The sequence below is a fragment of the Peromyscus eremicus genome, chromosome 5 (assembly GCF_949786415.1).
Source record: "Peromyscus eremicus chromosome 5, PerEre_H2_v1, whole genome shotgun sequence".
NCBI classification, from domain to species: Eukaryota; Metazoa; Chordata; class Mammalia; order Rodentia; family Cricetidae; genus Peromyscus; species Peromyscus eremicus.
This window is the reverse complement of record NC_081420.1, coordinates 68,672,292-68,688,862: the sequence shown is the minus strand read 5'-3', so window position 1 is coordinate 68,688,862 and position 16,571 is coordinate 68,672,292. Positions and strand designations below refer to the sequence as shown.

The following is a 16,571-nucleotide window of genomic DNA, read 5'->3' as shown; positions in this document are numbered from 1 at the left end:
ATCATTAGAATGGCTGCTGGAGCCAACTGAAAACATCCCTCTGGAGCAAGGACTACGGAATAAGTAGAAACTATGAATTTCACCTTCTGCCTATTAGCAGGCTTCTGAGACATATAAGCCCCCCTTTTTTTTTAGTAGATTGAGATTTTAATGACTCATTTTTGTACACTAGTTGAGATTTTTCTGGTTTTTTTTTTTAATATGTGTTAGGATAATAGTGTGAATTTAGTTGGTGACAACTGAAGAGAAAATAGTCTTAGGGGAGTCAGCTGTGTTCCCCATGGCCCAAGGAGATTTTGGAGATGCTGAGATGCTGTTATTGTTGTACTCTTAGTGGCTCATTTGTATATAATCTTAGTTACTCATGTTCCATCTTGCCAAATTGACAGGCTCTCAAATCCTTCGCAACTAAAGCTTGGGATTTTGCTATTGATTTTTAATATCCAAAGTGGAGTTTAAAAATAGTGTCAATGTGATATATTGTTGGGCCAGTATCCTCCAGTAGTCAAACTTGTACCATTTCTGTGGGCTCTCTATAGCCAATGAGACATCAGCAAACTGGACTCAGTCAGGGGCTCTCAGGACACTTGTGTATTTGGTTTGCTCTCTTAGAATGAAGCTGTTATATGCTGTTGTTATAAGCCTTCCAGATTTGGAGGTGTTTTGTTCAAACAATGATGAAGTTGCCTAGTGATACCTTTTATAGAATGTGTCTGGTCATTTTGAATGGTTTTGCATTGCTTAAGGATGATAGGGTTCAGTTTCCCTTCCTGACTCAGTTCTCAGACAGGGTGAATCTGTTGTCATTCATATCCAGGAAGAAAAAGAAAGGCTCTTCTGATATACTCCATGGCAAAGGAAGTGCACTCATCCCTGAACTAACCACATAGAACCAAGGACGGGGTAGAATGGTTTATTTAAGTTCCATAGGATCCAGAAACTTGGGCCAATATTACATAAACCCAGTGATTTAGAATGGAAGTATAATAAGTTGCAACCATCGAGAATAGCAACAATTTTATAGTCACTTTATTGATAGTTATCAACCGAATTATATAGTCACCAATAAATTTTCAAGTTTATCATTGGAATATAAGTTTTCCCAATCTAGTTCTGTACTTTTCCTTAATTCATCTTAGTAGACAAAGCCTCCTGGTTATGTATGAATATGTTACTGCACATCATACTTCTATCTTGGTATATAGAAATAAAAGAATAGGTCTAACCCAATTCTGGAACATATAGTCTTGATGTCAAAATGACATCATGTTTTTTTCAGCACCATTTTGAAACGATTGCAGAGCACTGTGCATTTTATTTTCTACAGAAAGATTATAAAAGAGATCTGGAGACAGAAATAAAAGGAAAAGGAATGCAGGTCACTGCAGACACTCTAGATGTTCGGAGAGCTAAGAGGGCATCTGAGATGGCCAGCCAGGTAAGGAAGGTGTGAACACAAAGTCTCAAATGAAGGTCCTGTAGGAGGGTGAATGTCACTTTTCTGTTAAAACACATAAATAGCAATATGGTCCTGGAAAGTTAAGCAAAGAGTTGAGATTATTTTCTGTTCTTCTAGAAGCAATATAGGAAAGACTTAGAGAATGAAATTAAGGGAAAAGGAATGCAGGTGAATATGGATATCCCAGATATGCTTCGAGCCAAGAGGGCATCTGAAATCTACAGCCAGGTTGGTAGAGGATGAAGATCCTTACAGTAATGCATGCTAATCCCATCACGGTGTGTTTCCTGAGTCTTTTTGATTGACACCTTCCTGGAGACATTACCTTCAAACTTAGAGTATTTTTATTAAGATCCTCCCTACCAAACTTGACTAACATTACTAACTAGAAGGATAGTGGCTACAGAGCTAATTTAGGAGCCATTATGAAGTGCCAAAGTCCCACATGATCCCCCTTCTTTGAAGAAAGAACGCTTTGACCTTATTTTTATTTTTAACTCTATTATGTACTTGCCTTGAATATTATTTGTTCATATAACAGAAACGTAATTCTAAAAATCTTTTATTTCCATTTCACAATGACTAATATTTTAAATAGCCTTCAATAAAACAAAGTAGTAAAAATTATATTGTACTGATAATTAATGTTAGCTAAAAATTAGGAGAAGACTAAGTTTTCTTAGTAAAACTTATTTGCCAAATATATCTGTCACATATTCTTCAAAAACTTAAAAAGCTGGTCGTGAGTAAGGGCAGTAATATTCTTAGAAGGATGAATGTTAACATCTCTCATATGAAGAACCTGGATTTAAACACACACACACACACACACACACACACACACACACACACACACACACGGGTGGGGACTGAAAAAAGGCTATGTGTAGAGGAAGGAACTGCTGGAAAGGGGGAAGAGGAACCCAGTGAGTGATAATAGGAAAGGAAAGACATACTGAGAAAGATAACATCTCAAAAGAAAATATTCATAGAACAAGTTGCTTATAAAACCTGATTTGGATAAAAAATATGCATTATTTAATCATATCTTTGCTATAAAATTTACCTGAAAAGTACATCTCAGTGGAAAAAGTAATAAAGAAGAATGAAAAGCATGAAATTATTCTGGAAGCAATGAGTTAGATTTGACTAATGGAATTCATGAAAATAGTTTTGGCCCAAGGTGGACACCTTTGCTCAAATTCTAGATAAAGCTAAGTGTCAAAATTGGTTGGTTCAAGGTGGGGGTGTCAAGATGGTGGAGCAGAAATGGGGGATCACCTGTCTGCTCCTCAGTCACTCTGGACTGTGCAGCAGTTGGAATAGTCCTAAAGTCACAGTGTTCCGTCCCTCGTGACTCATGCTGCACGAAGGCAATGAACTTGGAGACAATGGCTGTATCCACATGAATTGAGTGCAAGTCTTAGGCAAGTACATGAAACAGGCAAATGGATGCATGAGCCAGTGAGGAAAGATGCAGTGACAGCTGCCTTTAACACGTTGCTTAGCAAGTGGCTCTGTGCCATTTGGTTACCCACACTAACTAGAGTGCCTGAGTTGAGTCTCACTTCCCATGCTTACTAGCTGGTGCCTCAGTTTCCTAGTTGACAGTGATATCTGTTTGTGGGATTGATTGAATGCATGAATGTGTGTTGGGTATTGAAACAATGCCAATTACATCATAACATTATGTGTTCTCATAGGAAGGATAAACCCAGGTTTTATTAAAGGAACGTACAGTAGCTCATTTACTGGAGAGGAACTTGAGATGTTTAATAACTTTAACTACAAAAGTCATAGCATGTTTTCCTTCAGCACAGACCTTTATCAAAGGCAATAAACAAAGCTTGTAACAAGGTAGATGTAGAAAGTGGGGCCACCTCAGGAGTGCTGGAGGTACTGGGGCAGAGACTGAGTTCGCTCGCACATAGAAGAAGAGGTCCCAAGTTTAGGAAAGATGTAGAAGTCAATCTCTCTGAGGTTTCTGAATGGTCTGGGGGTGAGTATGATAGCCTGCATAGCAGTGGGGTTTCTGTGACAGATGGTGTACTCACAACCTTGATCTTAGTGGTTGTGGCAGCAGCTACTTTGAATCTTAAGTTGTAAATTATAGTCATGTGGTAGGATAAAGCTGGATGTGGTACCATATCCCCTCCTCCCTCCACATAGAGATTTCAATTTATAATAATTTTGTATTTTTAGAAAAAGTATAAAGATGAAGCTGAGAAAATGCTTTCTAACTATTCCACTGTGGCAGACACTCCCGAAATTCAGAGAATCAAGATGACGCAACAAAACATTAGCAATGTGAGTAGCTGCTGGACGAAGAGTTTGGGGCTAGACGAATTTCAGGTTTTGTTTGGATTTTGGAATGTTTGCATGTGTATAATAAGTTATAGTGGGGATAAGATGTAGGTCTAAACATAAAAGTCATTTGTGCTTCATATATGCATAGCCTGAGATAATTCCATGTGTTATTTTTAGTGCACTTGGGCTGTGACTGAAACACATCACAGGAGCCAGGTGTGGAGCTTTCCACTTGTTGGCTGTCAGAAAGTTCAAATTTCAGATATTTTGGTTAGGGATGCCTACTTTTTTTAAAGAAAAAGATTTATTTATTCATTATGTATACCGTGTTCTGCCTGTGTGCCTGAAGAGGGCACCAGGTCCCATTACAGACAGCTGTGAGCCACTATGTGGTTGCTGGGAGTTGAACTCAGGACCTCTGGAAGAAGAGCCAGTGCTCTCAACATCGGGGCCTTCAGCCCCAGGGATACCCAATTTGTATTTCTTTTACAGTTAAAATTAATTGTTTGCTTGTTTACTCTTGTAGTTCTGGGGATTATATCCAGGACCTTGTTCATGTTAGGTAAATGTGCTACTACTGAGATATATCCCAACCACACCCCCTCCACTTCTAAAATGTTATATTTTATAACAATGTCTTTTCCCTCACTATCTGATTTTTTTCTCAGATGAATTTATTTCTTCAAAATAAAAAAAATTATTCTCACAAATCCCAATTTTTTGGAATTCCAAATCCAAATTTTGTGCTGGGAAGAAATGACAGGTGTTAAGTAGATTTTTAGCTGGGTAAAAGTGTTATCTTCCACACTAATTTTACTGTGAAGATGAAAGAAAACATATTAAGGGACTTTCCTCCAGATTTTCACTGAATCTGTGTAAACAACATACCTAGAGACTTCTTAGTTTAAAACTGATACATAAACTTTCTGCTTTTATTTTGAGTAACAGGAGTTGCCCGTGTACAGTTAAGAAAGTAGGCCTCTGTTAATAGATAAATGTATAAACTTGAATTTTGTGATGGAATTATCGAATACAGTATCAAATACAGTCAAATACAATAATGTAGAATTGGCTCAGTCTTTTAGTACTTAAGTACATGTCTAATCAAAAGGGCAAATGCCATTAAGTTTGAGACCCTCTGGAAGACTCTCCATTTCCTAATTAACTGGATGACTCTCACTCTCAGGTCAGGGAGACTGTCTGGTAAGACTGGGATCTCCCTCAGAAGGGCCAGGCTGTGCCAAGGGATGGGCGGTTCCCACTGGAAGGGTCGGAGAAGTAGCTGCTCCTGACTCCTGTGATATTCCTGGTTTTCATCTCTTTCAGTTCAGGTCTTACATCACTCTTCCAGTCCCCTTGGTGCCCATTGAATTAGCCAGTGCTGGTAATGGGGATTTTTCTGTCCTCATGTGACTTTCAAGGGCCACTGTTTTTCTGTGGAGAACTTTTTGTTTTGTTTTACTTTGTGTTTGGAAGGGGTAGATGTCAATGAGTGGAGAGATTTTCAACTCAACAAAGGGGAGGTGAGGAAAATACAAGAGTCGAGGCCTATACTGGTGATAGAATATTTTCTTCGGAGACCATGAGGGACTTTTGTATTTGGAAGATTAGCAGTGCTGTGAAACCTCCCTTGTTTGGGGCTAAATGCTAACTACTGAGTGAATTTCTCTAACACATAGTTTGATTTTTCTCAGATACACATATGCCATATATCTATATCTATAAAATCTCTCTCTCTCTCTCTCTCTCTCTCTCTCTCTCTCTCTCTATCTATCTATCTATATTGGTCTTTGGAGACAGGGTTTCTCTGTGTAGCCTTGGCTGACCTGCCATATGTTTATATTTGAAGCAAGAAACTATAGATTGCCAATTTATATTCTTAGGGCAAATAACCTGCCCCCAGCTAAGGTACTCATCATTCGTTAGAACAAATATTAACTGGGCTAAGAGGTTATGAGATCAGAAACCAAAGTCGGCATTTATTATCACAATGGACTATTTCCTTGATTCATGTAATATTGCTACCATAAATAAAACCAGTATTCACACTACTGTAAAAACCTGAGAAATAGTCTTGCTTCGTAACAGGCAGATCTAGGACTTGAATTCCAATAACCTTATAGTTCTTATTTTCCTTTCCCCACTACGAAGGTATCTTACAAAGAAGGAGTGGGAGCTGGCACAGCCCTAAGGAACACTCCAGAGATTGAACGAGTGAAAAAAACCCAGCACAATATCAGTTCAGTAAGTTCTCCACAGCACTAATTATTCTTTCCCAGAAACAAGGGCTGCATGCCTGTGTTTAGTTCTTTTCCCAGTAGGTTGCTTTTTATCTTTTATTCTTCGCTTTCCTGAAAGGTGATGTCATCAGCCATCAAAGGTCTAACTTCCAGAATGAAAACTACAGCCTTGTTCCCCTCCATCCTGAGGCTCCATTTCATTTCATTTAGAGCAGAGCAAAGAAGACATGGGCCATTTTAATAAAATCTAGGATTACATTTCATCTTTTGGAACAGAATTTTAGCTGTGTTAAATTTTACAGGGAAAGGATACATTGAATATTTTCCCACCTCTTGGAGCAAAGGAATTGTACCCCAATGAAATGAACAAAGGGCTCAGTATGTTTATTTGGTAGCTGAAGTGGTACAGATTTGTTTCTTAATGTAGCACTGACTCATTTCGTCCTGTGTCAATCACATTTCTGAGCCTTTCCCAAACACAGCTCTGTGCCCACATTTCTATTTTCTGGCCTTATTTCCCCTTTACTTCCTCAGCAAATAAAAACACATCAATTGAGTATGAATTATAAAGAGATCTTACCCTGTGGTGCTTTCGATTCTGGGGAATCACAGGATCAGTGTTTAATGCTACAGGAGAAATTTTTCCCATTTACTGCTTGACATGAGCAACAGATAATTCCTGTCCTTCCAGGAGGAGGGGGTTCATCTGTGCGCATTTCATAGATTTAGTTTCTTGCCGTGGGTATGAAAATGATTCTTTCCTTAATGTTCGTTCCCTGATCTATCTCTTTACTTCTAGTCTCAGGGATACAACCTTCCAGAACATTCCTTTAAGTCAAACAACTATAGCTGTTTTCATGACATATATTGGGGCTAACTCAGAGTTAGGTGGTGTCCTGAGCATGTGACCAAGTGGGGGTTTCCTTTGGAAAAGAAATTCCAGGAGGGACAAGGTGATGTGTACTTTAATGCAAAATTATAAAATTGTGCAGTCAAATCTTTGTGCCGTGAAGGAAGCTCTGTCTTGAGGATAGCATCTTGAGAGAGGACCTGGAGACTAAGGCCTGGATGAGAGTGAATGACATTTGTTCTGTTTAATGGGAATCTGAATCAGGTGCCACTTGAGTCTGGCAGAGAAGTTAGTTTGGGAAAGATGTGTAAAATGTTACATTCCTTCACTTTGCAATGACAATGTTTGAAATGCACCCAGCAATGTCATCAGTTACAAATGTTGTCTAGTGTGTATGGTGTCTAGTCATTCCCCTACAGGGAAATGACTGTGTTATTTTTGTTGAGTCTTGAAAAACAAAAATGTTCATTTTTAATTGTGTTGGGCTTTTCACCCTAAGAAAATCACACAAAACAGTACAGTATGTTGTCTTTTCTCTCCCAGTCCTTTCTAGCAAACAATAAATGCAGAGGAGTTCTGTGTCTCTGAGGTTGGGCCATGACCCCCTACTTAATATTCAAATGGAAACTTGGCCTTTCAAGATTAGCCCGATCTGTCAAACCAGGAGGTGATTGGCTAACCTTTAAACATCCCGACATTTTCCACCTCTGAGGACAAGCCTTTTTGCTATTAGCTCTCTGTGCTAAGATCTGTTTTTGAATTTCATTTAGAGGAAACCTGTCTCAGTGAACTTTCCATTTAACTATTTTGGGTCTGAGTTGAGACTGGCCTCTTTACTCATGTTAAATTCACAGATACTAAGACAGATGATATCTGAGACTTCGAGTGACTAGTGCTCTATGCCAGCCTAGATTTCAGCTTTAAGCATTACTGAGGGATTGCTAAAACCTATTTGTTGTAGATTTAAATCTTTGCTAAATTTGCTAAATTTCATTGTGCATTTGCCATTCTTACATAGGTAGGTTCTCTTTGCCGAGAGTCTAGTGTTCTGTGAATTTTAGATATAAAATGCCACCTGGAATGGAAGACCTTGCTAGTTTGTTTTCTTGCCCCATGTATGATCATTTTTCCAATTTATTTTCCTCCAAATAGATCTACCTGAAGGGGAAATTCGTGGATGGAATGAATGTCAGGATGCAGGGTGTGTTAGCGACTTCTTTCCATAGTGTAACCAAACACCTGACAAGAAACCACTTAAAGGAGGAAAGACCATGTTGGCTTATGGTTTGAGGGACTACAGTCCATCACAGTGGGGAACACTTGACTGTGGGCTATTGCATGGCAGGGGAGTGTGGCTTACATCTTGGTGCCTGACCAGGAAACCAGAACCAGGGTGCCTATAATTCTAGTCTGCAACCCCCAGCCGGACCAGTTACTCCCCATGTGTAAAGGTTTTCCAGGTCCCCAGGGTGATGCTGCTAGCTGGCAGAGGATGTGAAGACTTAGGAGCCTCTTCCCTTTCTCTTTTACAGTAGCCACATTCCCTTTTTTTCTTGTTCTAGTCCATTACCTGTGTGCTCTCAGTAAGACATCAATATTTGCAAGACTCTGAGGCTAATTCAATTTGATTTTTGCCTTTAAATACAGGCTAAATTCTAATTAACGCATTATTAAATAAAGCTGCTTCTTAGAAAATAATAAATCATTATGTTAAGATAACTTCCAATACATTTTGTATATATGCTTAATTATAAAGCTTTTGGTCATAAGCAATGTTCATTTATATTAACCAAAGGATACCTATAGTGATGGATAGATGTGAATTTATTGGCACTTCAGGATAAAGAACCCAGAAAGCATGAGAAAATATAAGAAACTGTTTCTTACTAAAAAGAACATAATATTGGAACAAAAATTCAATTATACAGCAGTGACAATAGAAGAATTCTTCACTATTTTAAGCTTTGGGTAGAATAAATTAACCATATCTTAAAATAAATTATTAAGGTGAAATACAAAGGAGGAATTAAACATGCAGCAGCCATTTCAGATCCTCCCGAGGTAAAGAGAGCTAAAGAAAACCAGAAGAACATCAGCAATGTGATCATATTTCCTTAAGTGTTTTTTTTCTCTGTTATTGAAATACCATACATGATTGGGAGCACAGCACCTGTACAGTTGAAATCTCACCACAATGAATGCCACTATGTGGGGTCATTCCTTGGAAGTGGAGATAACATTCCATACTGCTTCGTGTCCTCCATTATGTGCTTTTTTTGCTTTTTTTTTTTTTTTTCTGAAAGTCTGCTTTGTTTGTGCTCTGAGGGGAATTCAGCAAGTGAGACAAGACTACAAGGGTCTTTGGGTAGTCTCAAGGTCTCAAGAGGAACAGGGCATAAATTACTAGTATGCATTGTCTTACATACTGTCACAGTGATTTGTATTTGTTGACTAGTTACTAATTTTTTTGAATATCTGACAAGCATTATCTTTTTTAACCATAAGCAATAGTACTTCTTGCAAAGTGTTCTGGACATGCAGAGGAGGGATAGTATGTCACGGGGGGAGAGGAACAGTCTTGGAGAAGGAACAAAACTGGAGTCTTGTCTTAGAGATTCAAGAATGATTTCAGGTGGCTTTTGTGAGGAAGGGTCTTCTTGGGAGGGAAAACTAGTATTTTCAGGACCCAAGCCTATTCACGGGGGAGGGGACTGAAGTGATGAGGACTTGGGATGGAGGGTGGCAGGAGGTGATGGTGGGACAGGAGCCGCAATGCCAAGCCTAAGACTGTAGTATGGAGAATTCCTGTAGTGTGGTTCATAGATCATTTAAGGATATGTTAACAGCCCGAGTGTTGCTCAGTCTTTGATTTGGTGATTAAGTTGTTTTACTCAACAACTACTACTTTTTCTCCTTCTCCTCCTCCCTCTCCATATTCCAAAAATGTGTTGTTAGTCTTCTATTTATGATAGAAACAATACTCTGTAGTAGTTGGTTGTTTTTATTCTTTTGACTCTTTGGGGGCCTGTCACCCAGCTCCCAAATAAATACACAGAATCTTATTCTTTCTTATGAATGCTTGGCCTTAGCTTGGCTTATTTCTAGCCAGCTTTTCTTAAATTATCCCATCTAACTTTTGCTTCTGGGCTTTTTATCTTTCTCTATTCTATATACCTTTCTTTGCTTCTTACTCTGTGGTTTGCTGTGTAGCTCGGTGGCTGGCCCCTGGTGTCCTCTCTTTCGCTTCCTCTCACTCCTGGGTCTTCTCTCTTCCTTTTCTATTTATTCTCCCTGCATGTCAGCCCTGTCAGCCCCACCTATCTGCTCTCTCCTGCCTAACTATCAGCCATTCAGCTCTTTATGAGACCAATCAGGTGTTTTAGACAGGCAAAGTAACACAGCTTCACAGAGTTAAACAAATACAGCATAAAAGAATGCAACACATCTTTGCATCATTAAACTAATGTTCCACAGTAGAAACAAATGTAACACTTCTTCAACTAATATTCCATCACAATGCTCTCTTAACTTCATTTGAAAACTAAGTGTATAATGGCATAAATGTCATAGAACTTACATGGTATGTTATGCATGCCAGTGGCAGAATCCAGGATGATTAGTTAACACTGAAGTGGTGGAGAGGAACATGGACCCTAGAGTACTGATAGGTTTGATTCCAGCTGTGGACTTCATTTATTATATACTCTTCATAGATTTTCACCTATAAAATTTCCCTTCTTATAAAGCAGAGATTAGAGTATTAAAGAGATATTGCCTTTAAAGCACATGTCAAGTTGATGAATAGGAGAATCAGGACAAGCGTCTCCCACTGAATTGATGTCTGGGTTTACATTCACTCGCAATTGTAGTTTCTCCCTAGCAGCAAAGCAGCTCCACAAATCTTTAGTTCAAGCCCTATCACGAATGATATTTCTACCAATAAAGATTACATGAAACATTTCTCATTGTAACTCTATCATTCCCATCCTGAGAACTTGCCCAAACTCTTACATGCAACAGTGCAAAGAATGTCACTTCTTAGGGAGAGGGTACATCTTAAGAAATCTAACCACTTCCATTTATTTTCCAGGCTTCTCAAAATTTTTTTCATTTTCATATTCATTCATAAGAGCATGCATTTCAATAGCAAGGTCTGTGGAAGGCCCTAAGGCTGAATTTAAACTCTGAAAATGCATTGACTGTTACTATATAGCTCCTTGCAAAAGGATTTTCCTCTTCCAGCTTTACCTCAGCTGTCAGAAACTCTCAGCAGATATACCATTCCTTTGCTCTATGTTTGATACTCCTTTATTTCATGAGATGTTGTGGAATTGTTGGGATAGTTGACTGTGGATAGTGAAGTCATCTCCCTTTTCTGCCCTCAACTAAGAAAGAAGATCCCTATGAAGTATGTTAGGGCATCTTCTGTATTGTTAGATCAGATGTCAGGCCTTCCAACATTAGAACTTGGTAAGGAGGGAAACTGAGGTTCCTGAGAGGAAGGTTGGTAGAGGCAGTATGTCACTGAAGTGCATGCATTGGACTTTTGTGACCTTTGTTCTCAATGCTTCCAGTGATGGCAAGAGTCTATTGTACATTTAACATGACTTACTATTAAATGTTGCTGATTATAAATCATTTTAAAAGATGGTAATTTGGTAAACATTGCTTTAATGTTAAGAATCAGTGAACTCACAGAAGGGACAATTCCTTATTACTGATGAGATCAAAATCAAGAAGTCATCAATAAATTATATAGTGTAAAGATTAGCAATGAAAGGAATAATTTAGAACATTTGACAAGGAAAATTTTGGGGACTAGGGTCTCAAGAAGATGATATCTGGAAGAAGTGGACACAAAGTCCTACTACTACCCAAGAAGCTATTTCCAATTGATTCTTGCTGAGGAAAAGAAAATCAGCTTTGTCTAATGGAATATCAAGCACACTGTAGGCCAGACTCCATGACCACAAGTAGCTGACTAACATGACAGATTCCATGTTTTTTGTTTGTTCATTTTTTGTGTGCATTTGTTTTATTTTGTTTTGGTATTTTTAGTTTTATTGCTTTTTTTGTCTGTTTCTTTTCTTTTTTTTAAGGGAAAATGACATGAAGTTGGGTAGGTAGGGAGGTGGGGAATATTTGCATTAGCAGAAGAGAAAAATATGATCAAAATACACTATATGAAAAATTTTTAAAAATAATTTAAAATGGTACCATGGAGGAAAAGATAAAATATTAATAATCTGTTTCATGTGACATTTCCTTTAATGTGTTCCAGTGGTACACATTTATTTCCCAAGATTCCGAACTGTCTTATGCTTTGTTCCCCAGCTCCAGTATAAAGAGCAAAACTATAAGGCCACTCCAGTAACCATGACTCCAGAAATAGAGAGGGTGAGGAGGAACCAGGAGCAGCTGAGTGCGGCAAGTCATTCTGTTTTCTTTTATATTTTATCTAACATGATGTAGTTTTCTTTTTAAAAACGTGCTCTGTGCCTTTGGGTAAGCTTTCACACATTCACACATTGAAGGGCATGAAGTATGACTCTTATGTGAGTCAGGAAGTTTGCATCATGCTTACTTACTCAAGAGGTCTTCATGAAGGACTCAGGCTTTGTTCTGGTCACTGGGACACAAGGATCCACAAGAGTCTTTTAGCTTACTGCTAGATCTCTAAAACTGCACCTCAGGAAGAAGCTGGGAAGTAGAGAGGCTTATGTATCAGAGGGGAAAACAGTATTAGAGATAGGACAAGAGAAGATTGGCTTGATGGGCACTACATTGTGCATTGCCAAGGCAAGGAACCTTATAAATGAAATGGAAGACATTAGCCAGTCATTTAATAATCCGTTTTAATAAAGCAATCCTAGTTAACAACTGAGAGGGACCTCTGCTCTGTGCTAACCCCTCTTTTAATACGATATCTGAACATCTGAGCTCAGCATTATTCATTTCTTTGACTGGTGGATGTGGAAAACTGAATTTTGAGGAGTCAGAGACCATGCCAAGGATCCATGGCAAGTAAAGACAGAGCTGGAACTTGAACTCAGGTCTCCTGAAATTTAGAAATCTCTTTATAGTAACCATAAGTAATTACCTTTTACCTTTTATCAACCCTTCTTGAGAACTTTCCTCAACAGCGAAAATAACCTCTTTCCTGCAAAACTGGCATTTTGAAAAACTTGAAAACGTAAGAGTAAGTTCTCTCAGGTGGAGGAAGAAAATCAAGGTCAATATAGTTTATCTTTAATACCTCTGAAGGTGGAGGAAGAAGTCAGGGACTTTTAATGGTGGAAACTTGGGGGCCACAAGCAGACTGAAGCGTTTTCCCAGCCTGCCCAGGGGCCTTCATTCTGGTTTATTGTCATGGCATCTTTCTTGTCTTTCTTTTTAAGGGTGTTCCCTATTTCCATTTCTGTTCTTTGTAGAGTCTGTAGTTAGCTTTGACATGAAATAGGCTGCTTATTGAAGATCCCCCTTAAGGCAGCAGAATCAACACTTCATCAGTTGAGTTCAGTCAACAGGAAGCTACTGTGGTAAAAGCAAGAGTGGATTTGAGCCCGAGCTCCTGTGCTCATCACTTGGAGCCCTTTATACTGCCTAATAAAAGTCTTATCTATCCTCTATAGGTCAAATACAAAGAAGAGCTAAAACAGGCAACTTCCATTCCAGATCTACCAGAGTTGAAGAGAGTGAAAGAAAACCAGAAGAATATCAGCAATGTGTGAACATCTCAGTATTTATCATTTGTATTTAATGATATCAAATGTGTCAATATGCAGATGAAGGAATCATATTACAACAGAGGTTCTCAACCTGTGGGTCGTGATCCCCACAGGGGTCACATATCAGATATTCACGTTATGATTCATAACAATAGCAAAACTATAGCTATGAAGTACCAATGAAATAATTTTATGTTTGGGGGTCACCATAGCATGAGAAACTGTATTAAAGGGTAACAGCATTAGAAAGGTTGAGAACCACTTATTAGAGAGATTTCCTACCTGAGTTGATAGTCTCCCTTGACTAGCAGCTTCTTCAGAGGGCAGGGTCAGGGTGGTGGGTGCCACAGAGTTTGCAGTGCTGGATTATGATGACTGTCCTGTAATTTGTGGCATAGTCTCCTCAACTTACTTTCATGCTGGTGATTGCTCTGGTTCCCAACCAAAGGCTGGGGTAGTTTCTGGCATCTTGGTCCTGCAGTTTAGTTTGCTCTGTTTCCTACCTGCCTGAATTCTTGTTTGTCAGGCCCCTCCTGACCCTTTTTCTCACTCATGATGATTATTACTGTGTTTCTGGGGGAAAATGGTGAAGTATGTGTGGTTGACTGGATATATTGTGTGAAATGGACCAGTTAATAGGCACTTGACCCAAGACAGTGTTTTTACTCAGACTGGTGGACTACTCTAGATCCCTCTGTTTATATAACCCACTCACAGTTCACTGAGAGCATCCTTTTAGGAAGTCATTAACATACAGAGTGGGCTCCTTGGAAGAGGAAGTTCAGAAATCTATTAATCTTCAAAGAAATCTTTTATGCCTCAAACTCATAAAGCCATTTGACCAATTTATGAGTCAAAGGTAGATTGTCATTTGATTCTTTTCCTAAGAGCTATCTTTTGGAGGATTAGATTCATTTCTTCCCACTCATACTTGATGTGACTGTTATTATTCTAAAGAAGGGATGTGGTTAATGAAAAGGAGGAATGGAATAGAGGGAAGCATGATGTCTTTACATGGTTTACCATGGTCACCTGGAAAATACCTCCTTTCAAGGCTCTGTTGTAGTTAATTTCCAAGAAAACACAGCTATGCGATACCATTCTATTTAAACAAGACTTGTAATATCCACAAAGCATTTCTTCTCATACCCATCTGTGATTAAAGGCTCACTTCAGGCTTACTGGTGATATATTTGAGCCTATCCACAGTGATTGAGAAGAGGTACACTGCTATGCCAAAATGAAATAGATGCTTGAAGATGAAAGCATTTTAAGTCCCCTCCTCCATCGCCTCCCTTTCGCCTTTGTTTTAATGAGTTCCAGTCCTTGGCTAGCCCTTTAAAATTAAATATGACGTGATTCTTTTTTGGTTGAACTGATTCACAATCTTCTATTTTCCTTCTATGAAATGGTAGGTTCATTATAAAGGTCAACTGGGAAGGGCTACAGCTCTCAGTGTCACTCCTGAAATGGAAAGAGTGAAGAGGAATCAAGAAAATATTAGCTCGGCAAGTGGTTTTAATTCATTTTGAACCATCGCAAAGGATGTATCCTTTACAATTTACTTGTATTGTTTATTGTCTTATGAATAAAATATATTTCCAATAAACACATATACTACTGCAGATGAATTCCAAAAGCTCTCACTATGTACATCTACAGTATCGTGCAATCTCTCATTAATATTCCCAGATGTGACTGATCGTTACATCTATAGTTTATTTAAGCCATAACTCATGTTATTATAGCCAGTATCTTTGAAATCGACCAAGTCTTTGATGTATAAGTTAAAAATAATTGTCATTTTACTTATGTACTTCACTGAACATGGTTAAAAATAAGTAATTCAAAATAAGAATTCAGAAGATAACAAGTTTAGTGCATTTCTTATATCAGTCACTCAGGAAAATGGATTCCAGGGCTCCAGGGCTCCATGGCAGGAATCCATGAAATACCCACAGATATGAGTATCAAGCCCTGTTCACAGCACACCTGGTGGTTCTCCATGCCTGGGGGGTCAACATATGGGATTCATAATTGACAATTCTCCCATAGCATTTCTGTCTAGAGAGATTGGGCATATTCAGCATCAATAGTCTTTAAGCTGTAGCTGCTCAGAAGAAAACACAGATCTCTTCCTGGTTGTTCTTCATTCTCTAAGGAGGGAAAACATCAAGGAAACCAGAAGAGGTCTCATGTGCTTCCCTCAGCACTCTGAGAAAAGAAAATTGCTTAGCAACAGAAACCATGATCAGGCTCTATTTCATGTTTTATTTGCCCTGTTTAAATGTGCTAAGCGGGTCCACTGGTGGTTATTACTGACGGTTAGCCACACATTTGTTTCTTGCTGACAGACTTAAGTCTTTCATACAATACTTTTAAGGGAAATCATCAAGAGTGTAATTTTAAGTGACTATTCTGGGACAGAATGTAATCACTGAAAGAAGATACCTGGGAAGTAATTTTGAGTAGGTTGCCCATGACTCATCCATTTGAAAAGCTTTAAAATGTTATGCAGTTTTTAGATTATAGTTTTCCAGTTATATGGATGTCTGCTGTTTCTTTTGCAGGTGAAATACACACAAGACCACAAACAAATGAAAGGTAGACCATGTATGATCTTAGATACACCTGCTTTGAGACATGTTAAAGAAGCACAAAACCATGTTTCCATGGTAGGAGGCAACAGATCATTGTCTTCATGACTAAAACATACTAAGGAATGGCAAGACCTGTGTTTGAGTGGCATTAGTTCACATTAATCTGGACAACTAACAAAGCATGGGAATGTGAATGAGCCCTTGGGGCAAGGCATTATAATTACACTGAAATGTAATGAAAATATTTATTCTAATAAAATAATTTTCCCTCAATGATTTTTGGTGTGTTTTTATTTCTAACTTGATTACTATAAGTACATTTTTGAATGACAGCTACCTACACTTTGTTTTTTACTTAATTATAAGACATATTTTGGCATATTTGCA

The 16,571-nt window shown here is 38.4% G+C and overlaps 1 protein-coding gene across 3 annotated transcripts in view; it reads left to right on the top strand.

Annotated features, from left to right (window-relative positions):
- Nebl (nebulette) overlaps positions 1-16,571 on the top strand; it is a 359,628-nt gene that overhangs the window by 310,234 nt on the left and 32,823 nt on the right. Inside the window, exons 15-23 of one of the 3 annotated variants that reach the window (XM_059263623.1) lie at positions 1,328-1,438; positions 1,577-1,687; positions 3,662-3,766; positions 5,918-6,010; positions 8,864-8,956; positions 12,191-12,283; positions 13,489-13,581; positions 15,000-15,092; positions 16,155-16,259. The exons of 1 other annotated variant lie outside the window; for it this stretch is intronic. In XM_059263623.1, the coding sequence (XP_059119606.1) occupies positions 1,328-1,438; positions 1,577-1,687; positions 3,662-3,766; positions 5,918-6,010; positions 8,864-8,956; positions 12,191-12,283; positions 13,489-13,581; positions 15,000-15,092; positions 16,155-16,259 (897 nt within the window). The remainder of the gene's footprint in view (positions 1-1,327; positions 1,439-1,576; positions 1,688-3,661; positions 3,767-5,917; positions 6,011-8,863; positions 8,957-12,190; positions 12,284-13,488; positions 13,582-14,999; positions 15,093-16,154; positions 16,260-16,571) is intronic. One more of the 3 variants, XM_059263624.1, reaches the window with a different exon arrangement.